The sequence below is a fragment of the Ischnura elegans genome, chromosome 2, assembly GCF_921293095.1.
Source record: "Ischnura elegans chromosome 2, ioIscEleg1.1, whole genome shotgun sequence".
NCBI lineage: Eukaryota > Metazoa > Arthropoda > Insecta > Odonata > Coenagrionidae > Ischnura > Ischnura elegans.
In genome coordinates, this window is record NC_060247.1 from 42,045,968 (window position 1) to 42,063,755 (window position 17,788).

General features: G+C 42.5%; 1 protein-coding gene across 1 annotated transcript in view; it reads right to left on the reverse strand.

Annotated features, from left to right (window-relative positions):
* Positions 1-17,788, reverse strand: part of LOC124174217 (serine/arginine repetitive matrix protein 2-like) — a gene marked incomplete at its 3' end in the record, with an annotated part of 218,332 nt that overhangs the window by 21,343 nt on the left and 179,201 nt on the right. The window contains exon 3 of the mRNA XM_046553312.1: positions 9,544-15,291. Coding sequence (XP_046409268.1) covers positions 9,544-14,826 — 5,283 coding nt within the window. The remainder of the gene's footprint in view (positions 1-9,543; positions 15,292-17,788) is intronic.

Genomic DNA, 17,788 nt, shown 5'->3' on the forward strand with positions numbered 1-17,788 from the left:
GCGTGTTTGTTCCTTAGAATTATGAACGTAATAAATACATATACGAAAACATGAAGAATTAGGTGACTGCCAAAATGGTGTATTAATAAGAAATGCAACAGCCGGTTAAACTGGTGTTGATGGTCGCTGAAGAAGTGCTGAAATACGAAGTGGTTGCACGCAGTGCCTTTGGCAATACTTGAGAGCTATATCCATTATCCATTCAATGTTGACTGGAAAATTGGCATTAAAATGACAAAGAGGTACCCCGAATGCCAACCCCAAGAAACCCCAAAGCGACTATATGCACAGCACGTACAATGAACCGGACGATTTCGGGTTCAAAGATGATTGACGCCTGCAGTCTGTATTTAAAGCCTCGATAAGATATTCTAAAAGCCGGAAAATCGCCATCAAATTGAGGCCCAAGCATACGAAATTCGTCTCACACAATACGTCAATTTCGCACAACAATCAAACCCATGCCTATCAATGGAATGTTCGGGTGGAAAATCCAAAATCATCTATCTCATTTCGAAAAACATCCGACTTTGGTGAATGCATTTTTTTCTTCATTAAGTTGATATCAAATCCAGAGTGAGTTATATGAAAGTATAATTCAACAAATATGACACAACTACAGAGTAAAATTCATAAATGTTATCATTTACGCGATCCAGACAAGACACTTTTCTCAAAATTGGCCCCATATTATCCGCTAAATTTCCCTCCAGTCTAACCTATTAAAAACGACTGTTAGGGCTAATCTTGACACAAGGAAGTTCAACCTAAGGTTCTTAATCCCTCTAAAGCTGCTGATTCATTCTTTTTCAGGATAAAGAGGACTAATTGCGGCTCACGGAAATTTCCAGGCTTATCTTCCATCATATTACCAATAAGCTCCATAAACTTTCTCGTATTTCGCTCTACAGACTTGGCTAGTTTTACAGGGATAACATCTTTTCTGACAACCGAACTCTCATTTATTACCGGGATAATTCTGGTATCCAAAGTAAACCTAGCCGCATTTGAAATGAATACTGAGCCTGATCGGGCGGTTCCAGCAGATTTTCCCTATCGTTCTACTTTTACATTCTCTCGAATTCTTGCAAAGTGAACTCATTATTTTGTCTCTCTCATGAGTTAAACGTCATACATTATAACATTATCCAACGTTATCTGAAGGCAATTTCATTCTTGCCTGCGAATCACTGTTGAATTCACTAGAAAACACTGTAAAATATCGACAATCTCGAGGCCAAAATTGAGGCACAAATATTTTATCATGTAATCACGTTCGTTTCTCAATATTAGTCCCAAGCCATAAAGATTTTCGTAAAGGCTATGGATTATTCTCCCGTAATCCATAAAACTGCGAGGGCACATCGGATGCAAAAAGAATCGCGCACAGCACTGAAACATAACTCAATCAAGACTTTGAGCAGATAGGATGAAATTCAATATTTCATTTCAACACTTTAGCATAGCTCATACGTATATCATTAGTGCATATTTTTTGGTAATTCAAATGACGCCAAAAGATCAAATATATGATAAGCGGTACTCATAAAAATAATGATATTAACGACACAGTGCCCATTAATGCATACTAAAAAAATATGGTGTTGGACATCAAAGTCAAAAATTGTGCCATTGAAGACAGATTTTTTTAAATTCGTGAAATTGCATCGCATTGCTTTCTGATTAATCATCCACTAAATTCCCGTTTATTCATGATAATTTGAAAAGTACCAACGGGTTAAAACATTGACACCTCGATGTCATATGTCCTTGATTAATTACGGCTTATCACCGTAATGGATGATAAATTCCACCATCAAAATTAATTCAATGCTCGGAATATCGTCTGCTATATTTAAAAAAATATCCGAGCCCTCCAAATGCTTTCACTAAAAAATGCAAGCATAATGGACTTTTGAACGTCATGTTTTTTAAAAGCCATTTCCGCTCAGAAAAAATTTGATAGACTTTAGGTTTTTTGGTACTATGGTCCTCTAAAGTTACCCTAATTATATCGTTAAAAGATTTTGGTCATGCATTTTGTCATCAAAGTCTTCCATCACAATGACCCTTGGCAACATGACTACACGTGGCGGTAACGGCGTCAAAAATTAATGTGACCTATTTTCTACCAATATAAAGCAGGATTCGATTTCAGGAGAAGCATATTTTGGTTACAGAAAAGTTAAAATTATCTTTTCAATGTCAATTTCAACGAGGGGTCACAACATGACACAGCAAATAAATACGTAATACGTCATGAGATCGGCATCTCGATTGAGCTATTCGATGGATAGAATGGAGTTATCGTCAGTTACATTGAGTGAGTACATGCGTTAATAATATAAGTATACTATAGTATACTATACTATAACTATACCATAGTATATATTTTTGCTTCTTTATACCTCGCATCTCATTTATAGAGAGAGCGTATGGAAATTCCAGTTTATACCCGTCCCTTTCAGTTAGGGTAATTACTTCTTCCAGCTTCAAAAATAGACGGATTAGGTTAACAAAACATTAAGCAGCATATTTGTAACAATTTGAAAAATTAGACATAGTTCGCAGTTTTTCATCAAGATTTGCCCAGCACGGTAGGTTGTAGCGAACGGTGGGCGGAAATGCGTTAAACTAGAAGCACGAGAACAAGAAAACCATAGGTTACTGTCCTTCACAATAAGACTGATTTGAAATCACCCAATATTTTCGTCATCACCACCATTTAATATTCCTCCATGGTAAATATTGTACAACGGAACTCAGTATAATAGCTAGAGTCACGTGTCTCCTGAATGCCATCTATTTTCAATCCATATCTTCCGGTTTGGAAGAGACTGATTTTTCATCTGGTCAACCAACATAGGTTAAGACCGGGGCTTACGGATTTTCAATGAATTTTCCAATTTTTTTGTTTTAACTTACGAAATTATAGATATTGTAGTTTTATAAAGCAGTTTATGAAGCGAAAATTTTGTTTATTCAGTTGTTGGCCTAATTGTGTTTTTAATCGTAAAAAAAAAAAAAATGTTTTTTGGTCCTAGTCTACAGCGTAAACTTGGGCCTTCTCGGGGCAAGTTTACGCAACGCTACACCGCTTGAACTCTTGAATGATACTCAAGATTGTGTGAGAATAGCCCCAAGGGAGCACATGATATGCAATGACTTGTGGCGCGCCTGTTATACTAACTCGGTTCGGAAAGAGTGCACTGCGTAAATGTGCCCTTAGATTAAATGTACCCCGGTGTATCCTAGACATCCGGGTTCAATCTCTTGAGTCAAATAACTTCTGATACGCAATAGTTTTTTTTTTATTCTGGAGAAAGGACAAATAAAGCGGATGGTTTTCCAACTCATGAACATACCACATATAAGTGACCATGAGAAAAAACATGGGTTTTCATGAGCACAAACAGCACAAACACTCAAATATTGACCTTTTGATTTGTTAATCGCCATCACGAAGGTAACACGATTTGGAAATTGAATTCATTTGAACTCAAAGGACAAACTGGTTGGGGTCATGGAAATTATCGGAATGAGAATTTCCTCATCTTTAAATTTGCCTTTAATTATAACCACGTGAATCACATTGATCATCAGTTTAGTAAACACCAAACGCGTTCCCTTACACACTTTTGGTTGATTTAGGTTTTGAAGCATCATGAACACCGATCCTACCTTCAACTGTAAATTGTGCCGTTGTAAGCAAGGCACATCCAAGAAATTAAAAAATTCAGATGGATAGTTGGTAACTTCGCCTTCATTTGTTACACAGTCAAAGGATCTGAATGAACCAACCAACCAATGAGTACCAACTACTTGATCCTGAATCACTAAGTTTAAGTCATCCACAACTTCATTCTTAGCCGCCAAAATTGCTCGCTTAATCAACCATTTGTGATTTTTGTGGTTATCAATCATATTTGGGAACACTTTGCTGATGAGCTCATCTTTCGATGATACAAATATGCAAAAATTCCGAGGAAATGAAATGTAACTGCTCAATTCGTCGACAGGAGCACGGACATTACCGATACGATACCTCCACTGTAAAAACGCTCAACAATCGCCCACCGATTTAAATCCGCTAATCTAGTACTACTATAGGGCTACTAGATGAGCGGATTCGATCGTGGTGGCTACGATTCGATTCGGTGGGCGATTGTTGAGCGTATGTGTACGTGCAGTGGAGGTATCGGATAGTAAACAATTGCTTGGAGACTTGTTTACAAACACGGTAGTGACGTGTCAACTTGTTTGTTATATTTATATAAAATTTGTTCAATATTTTTAATACATTTAACTATTAAAATGTTATATTGTTAAGAAGCTCAGTCATTAAATTGGTAAGCGCAGAACAAATAATTTTATTAGTAGTTTTTACCGACCTGATACCAAACAATATTTTATAATAAAATAATTTCATGTGAAATTTAATTATTATCAGAGATATTGTCGATATATATTCACTGAACCGTGTCATCACTTGCTTGATCTACGCAAATAAATTTCACGGTGTAGAAATTTTGCAAGAACAGGGAACTTCCCTATTCTACATTGTTGGTGCCTTCGTCTTTTTCTAAGAATTCCCATAAAGGTACGTTATTGCTCGATCCATTGCAAAGAACTCATATTACTCAGCCTACGGAGAATTGGACGTCTCATTTTCAAGTTGGAAATCATATGCGTCACGTTTTTCACTGCGTACTAAAAAGTAAACGATCGGCTTTTAATTTTCATATTCGAATAAAAACTTCAGGAAGCCGTTAGGCTTCAAACATCGATGTATCGCAGGAAAGTTGATGGCTTCAACGTATCAGTATAATTATTTCCATGATTTCCTTTTCCTCTAATAGACAAAATCGTCCTCACTCAATACCTTTTGTTCCGCAACTCTTCGTATCTCATGAACACTATCATATTTCAAATACATTTTCAAACCATTTATATTTCCCATTTATTCGGATGAAAGCATAAACTGCATGTAAATGTTAAGTCTTCGAACAGCGCTTTCTGCTTTTCATGCCATATTTTCGTATCTTGGACGTTAATTTCCAGTAGAAAGCCTACGCTTCTAGAGTTATCATTGCTGCTTTCCATTCATAAATTTTGCATGACAGGCATTACATCGACGACGTTAAAAGCTTTTCAACTCTTCCACCGTAGATGTCGCCTTGTTTTATGCCTCCAGAGGATCCCCTTTCAATTGCTTCATTCATTCTTGTTGTTCGCGCACGTTTCGTTTGGATCCTGATGCTTCCGCCATCACGTTAACGGGAAACGATAAATAATTTACGCTCAAACGCGTTTTTCTTCGGAAAACATTCAAAAGGATATAAAAACCATCTCATCCTGCAATAAGATAGACAATCGAGGCATAACTCACCATATTTAACAACAAGTAACTAAATTCCATGCCGTTGAACATATTCATATATTTAGAGTGACTGGTTGATCCCTCAGAGTAAGGATGGGGGAAAGTGCGCTTTGGCTACTGCGCTTGTAGTCAAGATCCCGCACTTACATCCCACACTTCCCGCACTTCTTCCCACAAGAAGAGTAAGGATTCCCGCACTTCTTCCCACGATCACGTGGTAACCATGTTGACCACAGAATCTGCTACTGCGCAGCCTGAAAGCGCCCTCTACCCCAATCCTTACTCTGAGGTTGATCCATGACCAACTATTGTCTCTATAGAAATCAGAGAAGACTCCTATAATTTTCCTACCGATATCAAAGATATTTTTTTAGGAACAACGGCATTCAAATTCTCAATAAAGGAAGGTACTCGCAGTTTTTCATCATTCCACTTTTTTTTACCCGTACGATTTTTCGAAGTGAAAGAAACAGATTGTATCCAACATTTCAATTGAAGATAAGAGTGGATAGATTGAAATCCTAGCGACAAATATTAATTGCAATTATCTCAGTGCCCTATGACCTGAATTTTTCATTTCCGATGAAGCAGGATAACGAGCATAGTCATTTTCATCAAAGAGAGATCAAGGTTCGGCGATCTCAAAGTTATCTACGGATGGAATTTTGCATCCAACACTGCGAGGCCTCACGAATGTATACTGGAGAGTTCATATTCACTCCGGCTGCACCAGAAGCACTTAAATGGGAGGAGAATGAATACGAAATGAGCACCAGCACATCAAGTTGAGGAAGAACACCCGAAATTCTGGCGTGACTGTGCCGAGACAGGTTTGTGGGGTAGAGTAAACGTGTCGTTGGTATTCAACGAGCGCCCAAGAGCTTGCGCCCTCGTTTGAAGAGATCCAACGACTCCTGGGCGTCTCCTACGAGCGAGGCGCCAAGCCACGGTCGTATTTACAATTTTTGGTAAAAAATAATTCTCCTGATACATTTTTTCCTGCCCGGAAATCGAATAACATAGCAATCTAACAATAACATGGTTTCCACTCAAACTAAAATATAAAATTCACGGTTTTTTTCCAGGTTTTCACGGTCTAGATGTTGCCAAATTCACGGTTTTTAGATAAACCATTTTAGGCAGAACTATTGATCGCGTAACAGTAATCGGCCGCAGGTTAACTAAAAATTTAACAAACGCGAAATACGCCATGAATGCAAACGCAACAATGAAAGTACTATAATCTCTTATGACGTCACATACCGTTTGCAAAATTCAGCTCCCGCCATAGGTTGTGAGTGGGAAAATGGAGGGACCAGGGTGCCAGGGAAAAAAAGGAAGTGTCTGCATTTTCGCCTGGGTAAACGAACACTTTGGTTACCAGTCAATGAGTCATCACGGCACACGGACCAATAATTGCGATTTGAATAAACCTGCTCAGATAAATGCGTTGACTGTGTCTGCGCATGACTGACCTTGAAACATGATCGACGTATCAATTTTTCTTTTTCTCTCTCAATAGTAGTTCTAAAATCAAGAGAGAATTTTAAGGTAATATAAAGAGATTCACGGCTTTTTCCAGGTTTTTTCACGGCAGACTAAATTCACGGCTTATTCACGGTTTTAAGGTTTTCACTGTTGAGTGGGAACCCTGAATAATAATGATACCATATTTTGAAGAAAAATAAAGAGTCTTTGCGCACTCATCTCCACAATTACGGGGGGAAGCATGGGGGGAACTGCGACATTAGATTGAAATACCCACAATATAGGCAGGCATTAGTTCATAGGATCACCAATACAAGATAAAATTTCGGCCACGAAGGACCAATCTCAAAAAAGTTATCATAACAGGACGATAGATGATTGGCATTTATTTCCCGGCAGAGCTTTTCAGACTTTTCCTAGTAATTTAAACATTTTTTAAGATGAGCCGCAAAAAATGAATTTTGGAAAACTAATTTCAATGTTTATTTTAAAATTTCAATTTGAATGATATAGTTTTTTTAGATGCATTTTCTTGAAGTTAAATGTTACCACCCGGAAAATAGCCTACTTGTAACAATTGGTATAATAATACCAATGCAAATTGACTTCTCCCATGAAAATTACGTTGAAACGTATAAGCACACTTATTGATTTCGACGGCTCAGTAGTTGAAACCGATCGGAGAACTGCAAAAGAAAGGCGAAAAGAACAAAGTTATTTCATATACCATATGAAATAATGGCGTATTTATTTTTCATAGTGCCATCAATATGTTACGTTTGATTGTTAAATACTGTTGATTTTTAATAAATACTGATATTCAATGTTGTTACGGAGTTGTTGATGGAAAGAAAGAAAGAAGGCAATTGAAATTTCTGCGCAGGGAAGGGAAAGTTAAAGGGAAAATAGACCGATGTATGGAGGTAAAAAAGAATAACGTATCTCGAGGAAAATTAAGAGAATTTGAAAAAAATAAACGTTTGACGTTACAAGTTCTACATTATGACATCGAATGCTCGGAGGTGCCAACAATTAACCACGTTGAGATAGTTCAAAAAGGAAAAGTACGATAACATTGTTTGGAAAATGAAATGAAGGCCAATTTCCCCTCTTTCCAGGCATACTGTTTTCAGTTATATAATGGTATGTTTACAAGATTGTAGGATCTTTTTAAGCCCTAATGTAGTGATTTACCTTCCCTTAATCAATAAAATGTACCAATGCTATATGAGAATGAAATTTTATACGTATACGTATGGAAACAAAATTTAACCTTCATCTAAAATCATATTTCTCTGCATGCCGCCAGAGGTACTTCATGCATAGCCAGATATCAATACTTTTACAATATATTAGAATGAAAAGTATTCCCGAAAATTTGGTGCACGTGAAATCATGGAAATTCAATCAGCACATTAATGACAAATTTTTACAAAACAAAGGTTAACGACATACGCATGGAAGATGTGAATTACTAGTCCCATTTTCGCCTAATAAAGACGTAATATTATCATTTTTGGTTTTAAAATCCTTTTCAAGGTTATTTATGGGTTACAAGTTTAATAATCGGAGATTAAAGGTTCACGCTTTTGACCAATGAATTTTATAGGTTTAATAATCCCTTCGAGAGCTACCTGTGTTTTCGAGTTGGAAGGTGATATTTGAACAGAAAACAGCATAAAAGGATTAATAATAAATATTAATTCCCAATAAAATACCACTGAATATAACAAGGCACATTCAAAATTTTAACTTATACAAACTAAAGAAACTCTTATTTTGATTCCAAAGGAAATAATAATAGAAGAGCAATGGCAAAAAAATGAAAAAATGACTGAAAATAAAATGCAGAAAAAACTATATTTTGCTCCTTTAATACAAGAATGGGTGATGCTATTTCATAATATTCCTCAATTTATAAATGATCATGTTCCATATTTTTGATAGAAATCAATCAATAGTTATAATACTATAATTACCGATGAAATGAATTTCGTAAAAAAATAAGCTCCTGTTAATCTTCCACAAATAGCTTACAACTCCATGGCAGGATAATCCGAGAAGCTGAATTGGCAAATTATTATAAAATTATCAAAAGCACTCTGATACGCTAGTACAATCCCTATTTACATTGATTAATAGAAATAAGCGCGGATTAATTAGCTAACATGACCATTGAATAGAATTCGGATCAATTTCATGATGTTTTAAACTAATTAAGCTATTACACGCCCCAAAAGGCTAATTATGACATAATAATACGAGAGAATTGAGTTCTTTCGTTTAACTCTCTCTAGTTACAAATATCAAATCTGTTATTCCCAAACAAAAGAGACATTTACAAAACCCACCATTGGAAAATGACAGAGACTTGCCACACCCTTCAAACAGCTACTTTGCCTCATTCGATAAAGATCAACCGAATTGTATAAATCATGACTCTTAGGTTGAGCACTGGTCTAAAGAATGGACCGTGTTTGCAAGTCTCACAGGAGCAATACGTAAATTTAACAACCGAGATTCCGTAGTCAAATCACCCTATTTATGTAATATATTTTTTTAGTACACGTAACGATATATACATGGCACGCGTCCCAACGCCCACCGCCGCTAGCGGGGTAGTCTGTAGATGAAAATTGGTAAAAAGAGAAGACATGTAAATTGTTTCGACTCACCATGAGGTGCTCCGCGGAGTGTGGATGGTGGAGCGCCTGGCCTCCTGCCTCGACCGAAGTGGACGTGGCCTCTGTCTGCGTGTGGCTTGTCGACGATATCCTGTACTGCATCCCGGATATGCAATAACCCTGAGTGGACCTAGTGTTCACGTATACGCCCGTGATGGTCACATCCGTGTCTTTGACTATCACTGCCACCTTCTTGGGGGCCCTTAACTGGATGACGCCTCCCCGATCCAGAACTCCATCTGCTCCCACAACGTCGTCGTCCTCGGCCAAATCCTCTTCCTCGTCCTCTTCCTCGTGCTTTGAAGGCCTGCCTCGGCGCCGCTTCTTGGTCGGGGCCCCGGCAGATGTCTTGGTCGTCGCCGTGGCCTTTTTGCGTCCCCGAGGTTTCCTCGGAGCGTCCGCGGGGCTGGTCCTCCTCTGGCCCGCAGAAGGCGCTTTCTGGTCCGCCTCTGGTCGAGAGGGCCTCGGGGGCTCCTCTTCTTCGTCGTCCTCGTCGTCGTAAGGGTCGGATATGTCCTCGTATTTGACCACCGTCCTCGGCCGGCCGACGGGACGCTTGCCGGTTGCCGGCTTCTCTGCGCCGCCTTGCTTCCTCACCTTCTCAAGCTTGAGGAGCCTGACCTGAACGGAGGAAGAGGTCGTGCAGGTGGAGCCTCGCTCTTTGCGGGTTCGTTTCTCGAAGGAGTAACTGGCAGCTAAGATAGCGGAGGCGTTAAGACTGGCCATTCGCTTCCTCACAACCATGTCCTTCAGGTCCATCATCATGTTGGATCCGGTCCTCTGTCTCTTTCGTCCCGGGCCTGAGGACCCGGTTCCGCTGGCGGTTCGGCTTTCGCCCCGGCTACGTTCGTCGTCCTCCCTGTTCTCCTCGCGGCCAGAACCTTCGCCGGCCTTATTTTCCTCTTCGCGAGAGCCCGTTCTGTCCCTATTTCCAGCCTCTTCCTCCCCACCCTCGCTGTCTGAAGAGGATTGAGATCCCGGGGCCGTTGAAGATTCGGCTGCCCTCTCGTCGCGCTTCTTAGCCGGCACAGCCTTCTTGGCCCGTCCCCTCGGCGTTTTTCTCCTCTTGTACGGGACGATCAGGGCAGAGTCTGACCCACTACTGTCCGAACTCGAGGCGTCATCGTCCCAGTGTCTACCTACTCCTCTCAGGCCAGGGCCTGACCGAAGAATGCGGGTGCAGACCGAAGTCGAGACTGTTGTAGTGGCTACTGACGTGGTAGTCGTCGAGGTGACGGCCCCGCTACTTCCGTAGTCGGCGGATGGAGATGAATTACCGATAGCTCTGTGGCTCTCGTTCTCGAATAGACAATGCACTTTGGCCAAAGCATTCAGACTGGCGACGCGATGCCTCTTCGGCCCGTTCCAGAATCCAAACATCTTCTTCATTCTAAGAGCGGCGGCCGCGGCGGCTCGGGAGGTTGCCGTGACGCCACTTGCACCTCCCCCTCTACCTCTTCTCTTCCGGTGAGTAGGGGCGGGAAGAGAAATGAACGGGGGGAACTCCCTGTCTTCCTCGGCTGCGCTATCACTGCTGCTGTTTTCTTCTTCGTCTTCCTCGCCCTCTTCTTCCTCACCGTCCTCCACTTCCTCTATCTTGACCCCTTGATCCTTGCGCTCCGAAGAAGACTGCCGGCTCCCGCGATGAGGAGACCTTCCAGTCTTTCCCACCGTATCCTTGTCGTCACTATCGGACCCACTCGAATCTTCGTGCACCCTCTCGTTCGATTCCGGGGCATGCTCTACGTGGGGTGATGGAGCATTTACGAGACAACTGGCATCGAGGGGCGATCCAACATCCGACCCGGCTTTGATCTCTTTGATCACCACTGCTGGGGATAGCGGAGGAATCCTGGTCTCGAACCTTTCCGCAGTCGGGGATCCAATCTTCACCCTTGAGGATTTTGTGCGCCTCTCTCTGTCGGCGGCTTTTTCGTCCTCTTGGGACTCGCCTCCGCTCCTGAAACGTCCCTTGCTAGCCCGCTGAGCTTGTCTCTTGGACATTTCAGACTTGCACGATCTCTTGACCTTCTTCTTCCAATGCGATGGCATTTCATCATTGGACTCGTTACTGAACGGAGACCGACTTGAATCAGCACCATCGCTGTCAGCGAAAGTCACGACGGTTGGTTTATGTGATGACATCTCCTCTTCGTGCGGAGGTGTTTGAGAAGATCCGGATGCCGCAGCGTCCTCGTGTCTGCTCTCCACGCCGGTAGAGTATTTCCTCTTCATCCTCGGCGCTGGGGATTTGGGTGGCTCAGAATCGACGCTTGAGATTGGGAATTCAATCAGAGGGGAAGTGGGATTGGATTCCCTGGGAGAATCCTTTACCACCATAGGGGATAGTGTTCGATCGCAGCGCGGCGATTTCTTCCCTCGATGATCGGATGCATCTCTCTTCTCATCGTATTCAGATTTCAGCGAGGAAGACTTGCTAAGGCGGCCGCGAGTGACCTTCTCTGGCAGTGATTCGATTTTGGCCGCCTCCTCGGGCTTGTTGGACGCGTGCAGTTTCGCAGCCTCTCTCATGTTAAAGGTGCTTCGTCGTAGGAGAACGTCAAGCGTCATTTCGTCGGAAGCGTCAGAATCCATGTTCTGTATGGAGCAAGATGATTCTACTCGGTCGTCATCCGTTGAGTTATTTTTGAGAGAGGATGTGTCTGGGGAAAGTTTTGCTTGGCTGAAAGCTTTCTTTCGAGTAACCTCCGAGGTCTTTTCTTTATCCTCTTTCCCCACTCCCTCCTTCTTAGTTGCTGCCGGGGAATTCTTGGCTGAATGCACCTTGGCAGTTTTGGTGGGCGGTTTCTTCACCTTCACAGTGTCAGATTTAGTGTCCTCGGATGTTTTTGAACCTTTCACTTTACCCTTCTTGGTAACTTTTCCACCCTTTCCTTTATCCTCACTGTCTGATTTCTTTTCTTTATCCATTTCTTTGCTCTTTCCATCCTCTCCCTTCACTTTCTTCGTTTTCGACTTTCGGCCAGTCTTATTCGACTTAATCGCGGACGTAGCGGTGGTTTCATCTTTATCGCTTAGTGCATCCTTAACGGATATCGCTAAGTCTTCCCTATCTTCCGGCGAGCTTTCCATTTCCTCCTTAATTTCCACCGAGGATTGCTTGACGGTCGTACCTTTCTTTGCCTTCGAGTCCTTCTTTACCTTAGAGGGTCCACCAGTAGTGGTAGAGTTTTGCTTCGAGTCTTTCGGCATCTTGGCTAATCCTTTGGTCGCTTTGCTTTTTCCCGCTTCAAAGCCTTCCGGTGAAGAGTCTCTCCTGGGTGAGGCCACACGTGGTGATGGAGGAGGAGAGCTCGTCTGGCCTCGACTTTTTGCGGTAGATTGATTCTGACTTAGAGAAAACGCACCCTTTACGGCTGAAGTAAGTATAGGCGCAGTGTACTTGTGAACTTCCTTTGGTAGCGCCAAAGACTCGGCACTAGAATGATATGCCGGACTCTTGCCGCCGTACTGTGGACTTTTTCCACCGTATTGAGGGCTCTTTCCATCATAATGTGGACTCTTCCCGTCGTAAGATGGACTCTTTCCCCCGTAATGAGGGCTCTTGCCATCATAAGATGGACTCTTGTCTCCGTACTGCGGGCTCTTACCACCATGAGTGGGACTCTTTCCGCCATAAGGGGGCGTTTTCCCACCGTATGCAGGACTTTTGCTTCCGTACCCAGGACTCCTTCCGCCCTGCACTGGACTTCTGCCGCCCATAGCTATCGTCTTGGCCAAATATGCTGGACTCTTGCCTCCGTGAGCGGGGCTTTTGCCACCGTACGCCGGACTCTTTCCGCCGTACGCGGGGCTCTTGCCGCCGTAAGCGGGGCTCTTGCCGCCGTAAGCTGGACTCTTGCCGCCGTATGCAGGGCTCTTACCACCGTAAGCCGGGCTTTTTCCACCGTGAGCTGGACTCTTCCCTGGGCTTTTACCCCGGTGAACAGGACTTTTGCTACTTCCAGAGCTTTTCGCTGACTGTCGATTAACGTCTTCGGGCGGGCTTTGTCCCCTGTGCAAAGGGCTCTTTCCCTCAGAACTCAAGGCACCAGAAGCCACTTTGGTTTCCACTTCCTTAGTGACTGACGCACCAACGGAAGATCTCCTGCGTGATCCCTTCTTCGCACTATCCTCAGTCTTATCGTTACTTTTCGCAGAAGTACAATCTTTCGCAGGGGTTGGTTTTAGATCATCGGCAAACACCTTCAAGCGGCTAGTAGCTTCCTTCACCACAGGTTCGACCTCGGGGACCTTTAGAACGACTTCGGCCCGGACCTGAGGTCCACGCTTCTTCGTACCGACCATCGTTGGAACGCTAACAAAGTCTATTTTCGACGAGGAGTCTTCCTTCTTTCCCAAATTCGACTTGAAAGTGCTGCTGGCACCTGCTAATGACTCCTCTTTTTTCACTGTCACCTTCGTATGAGCAGACACCGATCCTTCTTCCTTCTTTTGCGAGCTCTTAGGCAACGTCGAAGATTTCGAAGGAATCTTGTCAGCGGGTTCTGAAACCTTTTTAATTTTCGGCACTTTCGCTGGCCTGCCCTTCGAAGATATTTTAGGGAAACGAGCGTTCTGCAGGGGCCCACTTCTAGTCACTTTACGTCCCTCGAGTATTTTCTGCCTCGTTATCGGGGTTGCAATCACTTTTCTCACTGTTTTGACCGCTGCTTTGTGAGACTTCACGGCAGTTTCTTCCGTGGACGCGGGCCTCGGCTTTTCGTCGGTCGGAGGCTTTTGCGGCGACTTCTTCCCAGCCTTCCCGGAGGAGGAGGCGTTAGGTCCAGGGGCCGCAGGCGTCGTCGGCTGCTGTTTGACAACAGTCCCGGATGCCGGGGTGACCACGACGTGTTTCTTGGCATGCGGCTTGTAAGTTGAGGGCGCCTTGGCTTTACCTGGCTTGGTAACTTTGGTAGCGGGCTGAGAGGCCTTCTTGTGGGAGGCCTTGGCGTCTTTGGCCGGCGCCTTTCCACCCGAGCCGGTAGGAGGCGCCGGCGTCGAGGACTTGGCGGAAGGACTCGAGGTAGCAGCATGGGTGACGCCGGATGCCGATGTGGACGATGACTTTGCACCGCCGCCGCCGGCGGAAGAGGATCTGCGCTTAGTGTGGTGGCCCGCAGCCCCTGCCGCGTGGTGTGCCTCTTTGGAATCAGACTTCTTGAGGCTCACTAAGTGAGCTTTCCTCTTGGCTCCGGAAGATTGTCCGGAAGAATTGGTGCTCTGGTGTCCAGGGGATGCGGCTGCTGACCTCGATCTCCCTGATACACGCATCCCGTCGACTGCTGACCGCTCGGCAGTCGCCTTGCTCTTGCTCTCGTAACCACCACGCACTGCCAAGAACTACCAACCTCCGGCGGACTAATTCCCGTTCAGAACTACCCAAGAAGTCATAGATGATCAGCAGGTCATTAGCCGCCAATTCAAAGAAATATCTACCTTTATAACCACAGTTACACTTTTCTCCCTGTTTGTTGGGAGCAAGCTATTCAATCCGTCTTGAATTTCAAGAGAAAATTCCAACACATTCAGCTTCCGCGGTACAAGGATTTTTCCTTCCTTATTTTATAAAAATCAAGTTCAAGAGCCTGTCTTGATCCATGAAAGGAAATTTAGTCAAAGTTTACAAATGAACTCATAACTTGCTGTAAACGGTAGACCGTAAGTGATGCTTTCGTGGAAGACTTCTTTTTTCGACAACGGTCCAGAGGCCATCTTGAAGTCGCATCTAAGCAGGACCTGAAAAAATAAAGAGTGGGTATTTTAGATGGATTGCCAATAAAGATTAGTCGATATATACCTCACTAAATACACACATAAATCATCGACACATATGAACGAACATCATGAATAGAATTCTTACTCTGGTAATGTATATTAATAATGTTTTACTAATACATAAAATACGAAAGGGAATTAAAATTTATGAAATCGATGGAATAAACGAAGGAAATCAACTTTTTATCAATGAATATAACAGAAAGCCACGAACTTTTGGTAAAAAATCGGCCTCAAAACACAGATTTTAAGCAGCTTGGTAGATCCTTTTGAAATTCGAGCCAACAAGATGCAAACATAATAACATACATTAGTGGCGCATCTAGGAATTAAAGCTGGGGGGGTTTAAGTCGCAACCAAGATTAGACGTTCTAGGGGGTATGGAATACCTGCCAGGGTAAGCAGGAAATGCAGAGGGCCCTTCCCCAGGAAATTTTTAAAATAAATGGTTCAAAATAGTGAGTATTACGGTGACGATTTGTTAGCGTGCCATCCGTGCCCCTAATATTAGTAACAAAATTTACTTTAAAATATTTTTATAAAAAAATCTCTGAGCACTGGGGGATGGATTGACCCCCAAAAATCTTCCCTCTCGCTGCACCACTGACAGAAACACAAAAAAAAGGATCGAATAATTAACATAACGAAAATCGCTCGTGTATCATTATTTCCCCGAACAAATGGTGGGATTCCAATGCTAATCATCGCAACCTCAAGTGGCTTTATAGCGCAAAAATCAACAAGCTATTGAATATTTTACGGCAAATGCGAATTCTATGGTTAAATACGAACAATGGAAGTCGATACTAAGAATCCTAAATGAAACTTGACAATATGGATGCATCGCTATTGATATAAATTATAATTCAATGATTAAATTAATTCGGTAGTCCCCATTATAAAATTCACTTATAATAATTAAAATTAATCTTACGTGATTTTAATCACAATTAACTCTTATTAATTAATGATAATGCAGACAAAACGACCATTCAATAGATTTGTGATAACCGCATTGACAAATAATTACGCAGTACGTGACTATTATAAAAAAACACCTCTCCATCAGCTTTCTTGGCTAAATCTTTCACAATCATAGATAAAAAAATTGAAACAAAAGTTACCATTACATGATCCTTTTGTCTCCTGAATACGGGTCACTCAATATCATTCCATAGGGCAATGAGAGATGTAATTTCTGCAAATACAATACACTGAAACTCAATAATAATCTTCATACTCAAATATACGTTAATTTTAATTTTCGAACAATTATTATCAAATTATTCTACCGATTAAGGTAGGTTTCCATGGAGAACTTGAGAAGAATTCTGGGAGCCTCCCTTTCCATCAAGCACTTCCCTATCAACTTCACAATAAAGCCTACAACCTTTCATTCTATCTAAAAAGTCCCATTCTTTTTCTTCCTCTCCCTCGTTTACCTAACAGTCTACCCTCTCACACTGTTTTCAACATCCCTTACCCGCTAAGTACTCGCTCCATTCATATCTTCTGTCTCTTCCGTATCTCATCTAAAATACGCCTCTCCTCACCCACCACTTGGTCGTTCCTCCTTTCCGTCCACTCCACCTTCTCCATTTTCCGCCACACCCACATCTCGATTGTCTTCAGTGTTCTCTCGCCCTCCTTCCTTAGTGTCCAAGTATCCGCACCGTAAAGCGCTACACCCCAGATGAGACTCTTCACTAACCTTTTCTTTAAACTCTTACATATTGATCCTCTCATAAGCTCCTTCATCTTCATAAACACATCCTTTGCTAGCGTAATTCTCTTCCTGATTTGTGAATGATTCTTTCTTCCGATTCTTGATCTCTTACCATCCATAATTCTATATGTAGCCATGAAAATGTTTATCACAATATTTTAAAATATGACATATGAGAAGCTCCCTGACTGAGGGATACAGCGTCTCGGACCGCAAACGAGAGGATTATTCAATAAAATTAGATTGATGATCGAAGAAAGTGCCTCGCAAGATATTTCGGGGGCCGGGGGTGTCCGAATCCCCCGGACCTCCCCTACTCGCTACGCCACTGCTAGCATCCATTAACTCCTCATACTTTTCCTTGGCGAAAAATAATACAATCAGATACTCAGACTTCAAGGAGAGAAAATACTTCGAATTAGGCAGGATTCCTCATGGTGGAGAACGATGACTCCACGTCATTCCTACCACATGAGGAAACAAAAAGTGGGAAACATTTTTGCCTCCTGAGAGCTTATTGATAATGTAGAACCCAAGCAGAATGGAATATTAACATGGAAGTAGCGCTCACCACAAGGGGCTAGATACTCGAATGGCATCCAATGATGAGTGCAATTAATTATGCAGAGACGAGCGAAGTTTATGCAGATAGGAAACAGCAGCCATTTAAAGTTTAAATCGCAATTTAGAGGCAATTGCAGATTACTCGAGGCAGTGAAGCTTCAGCGCCAG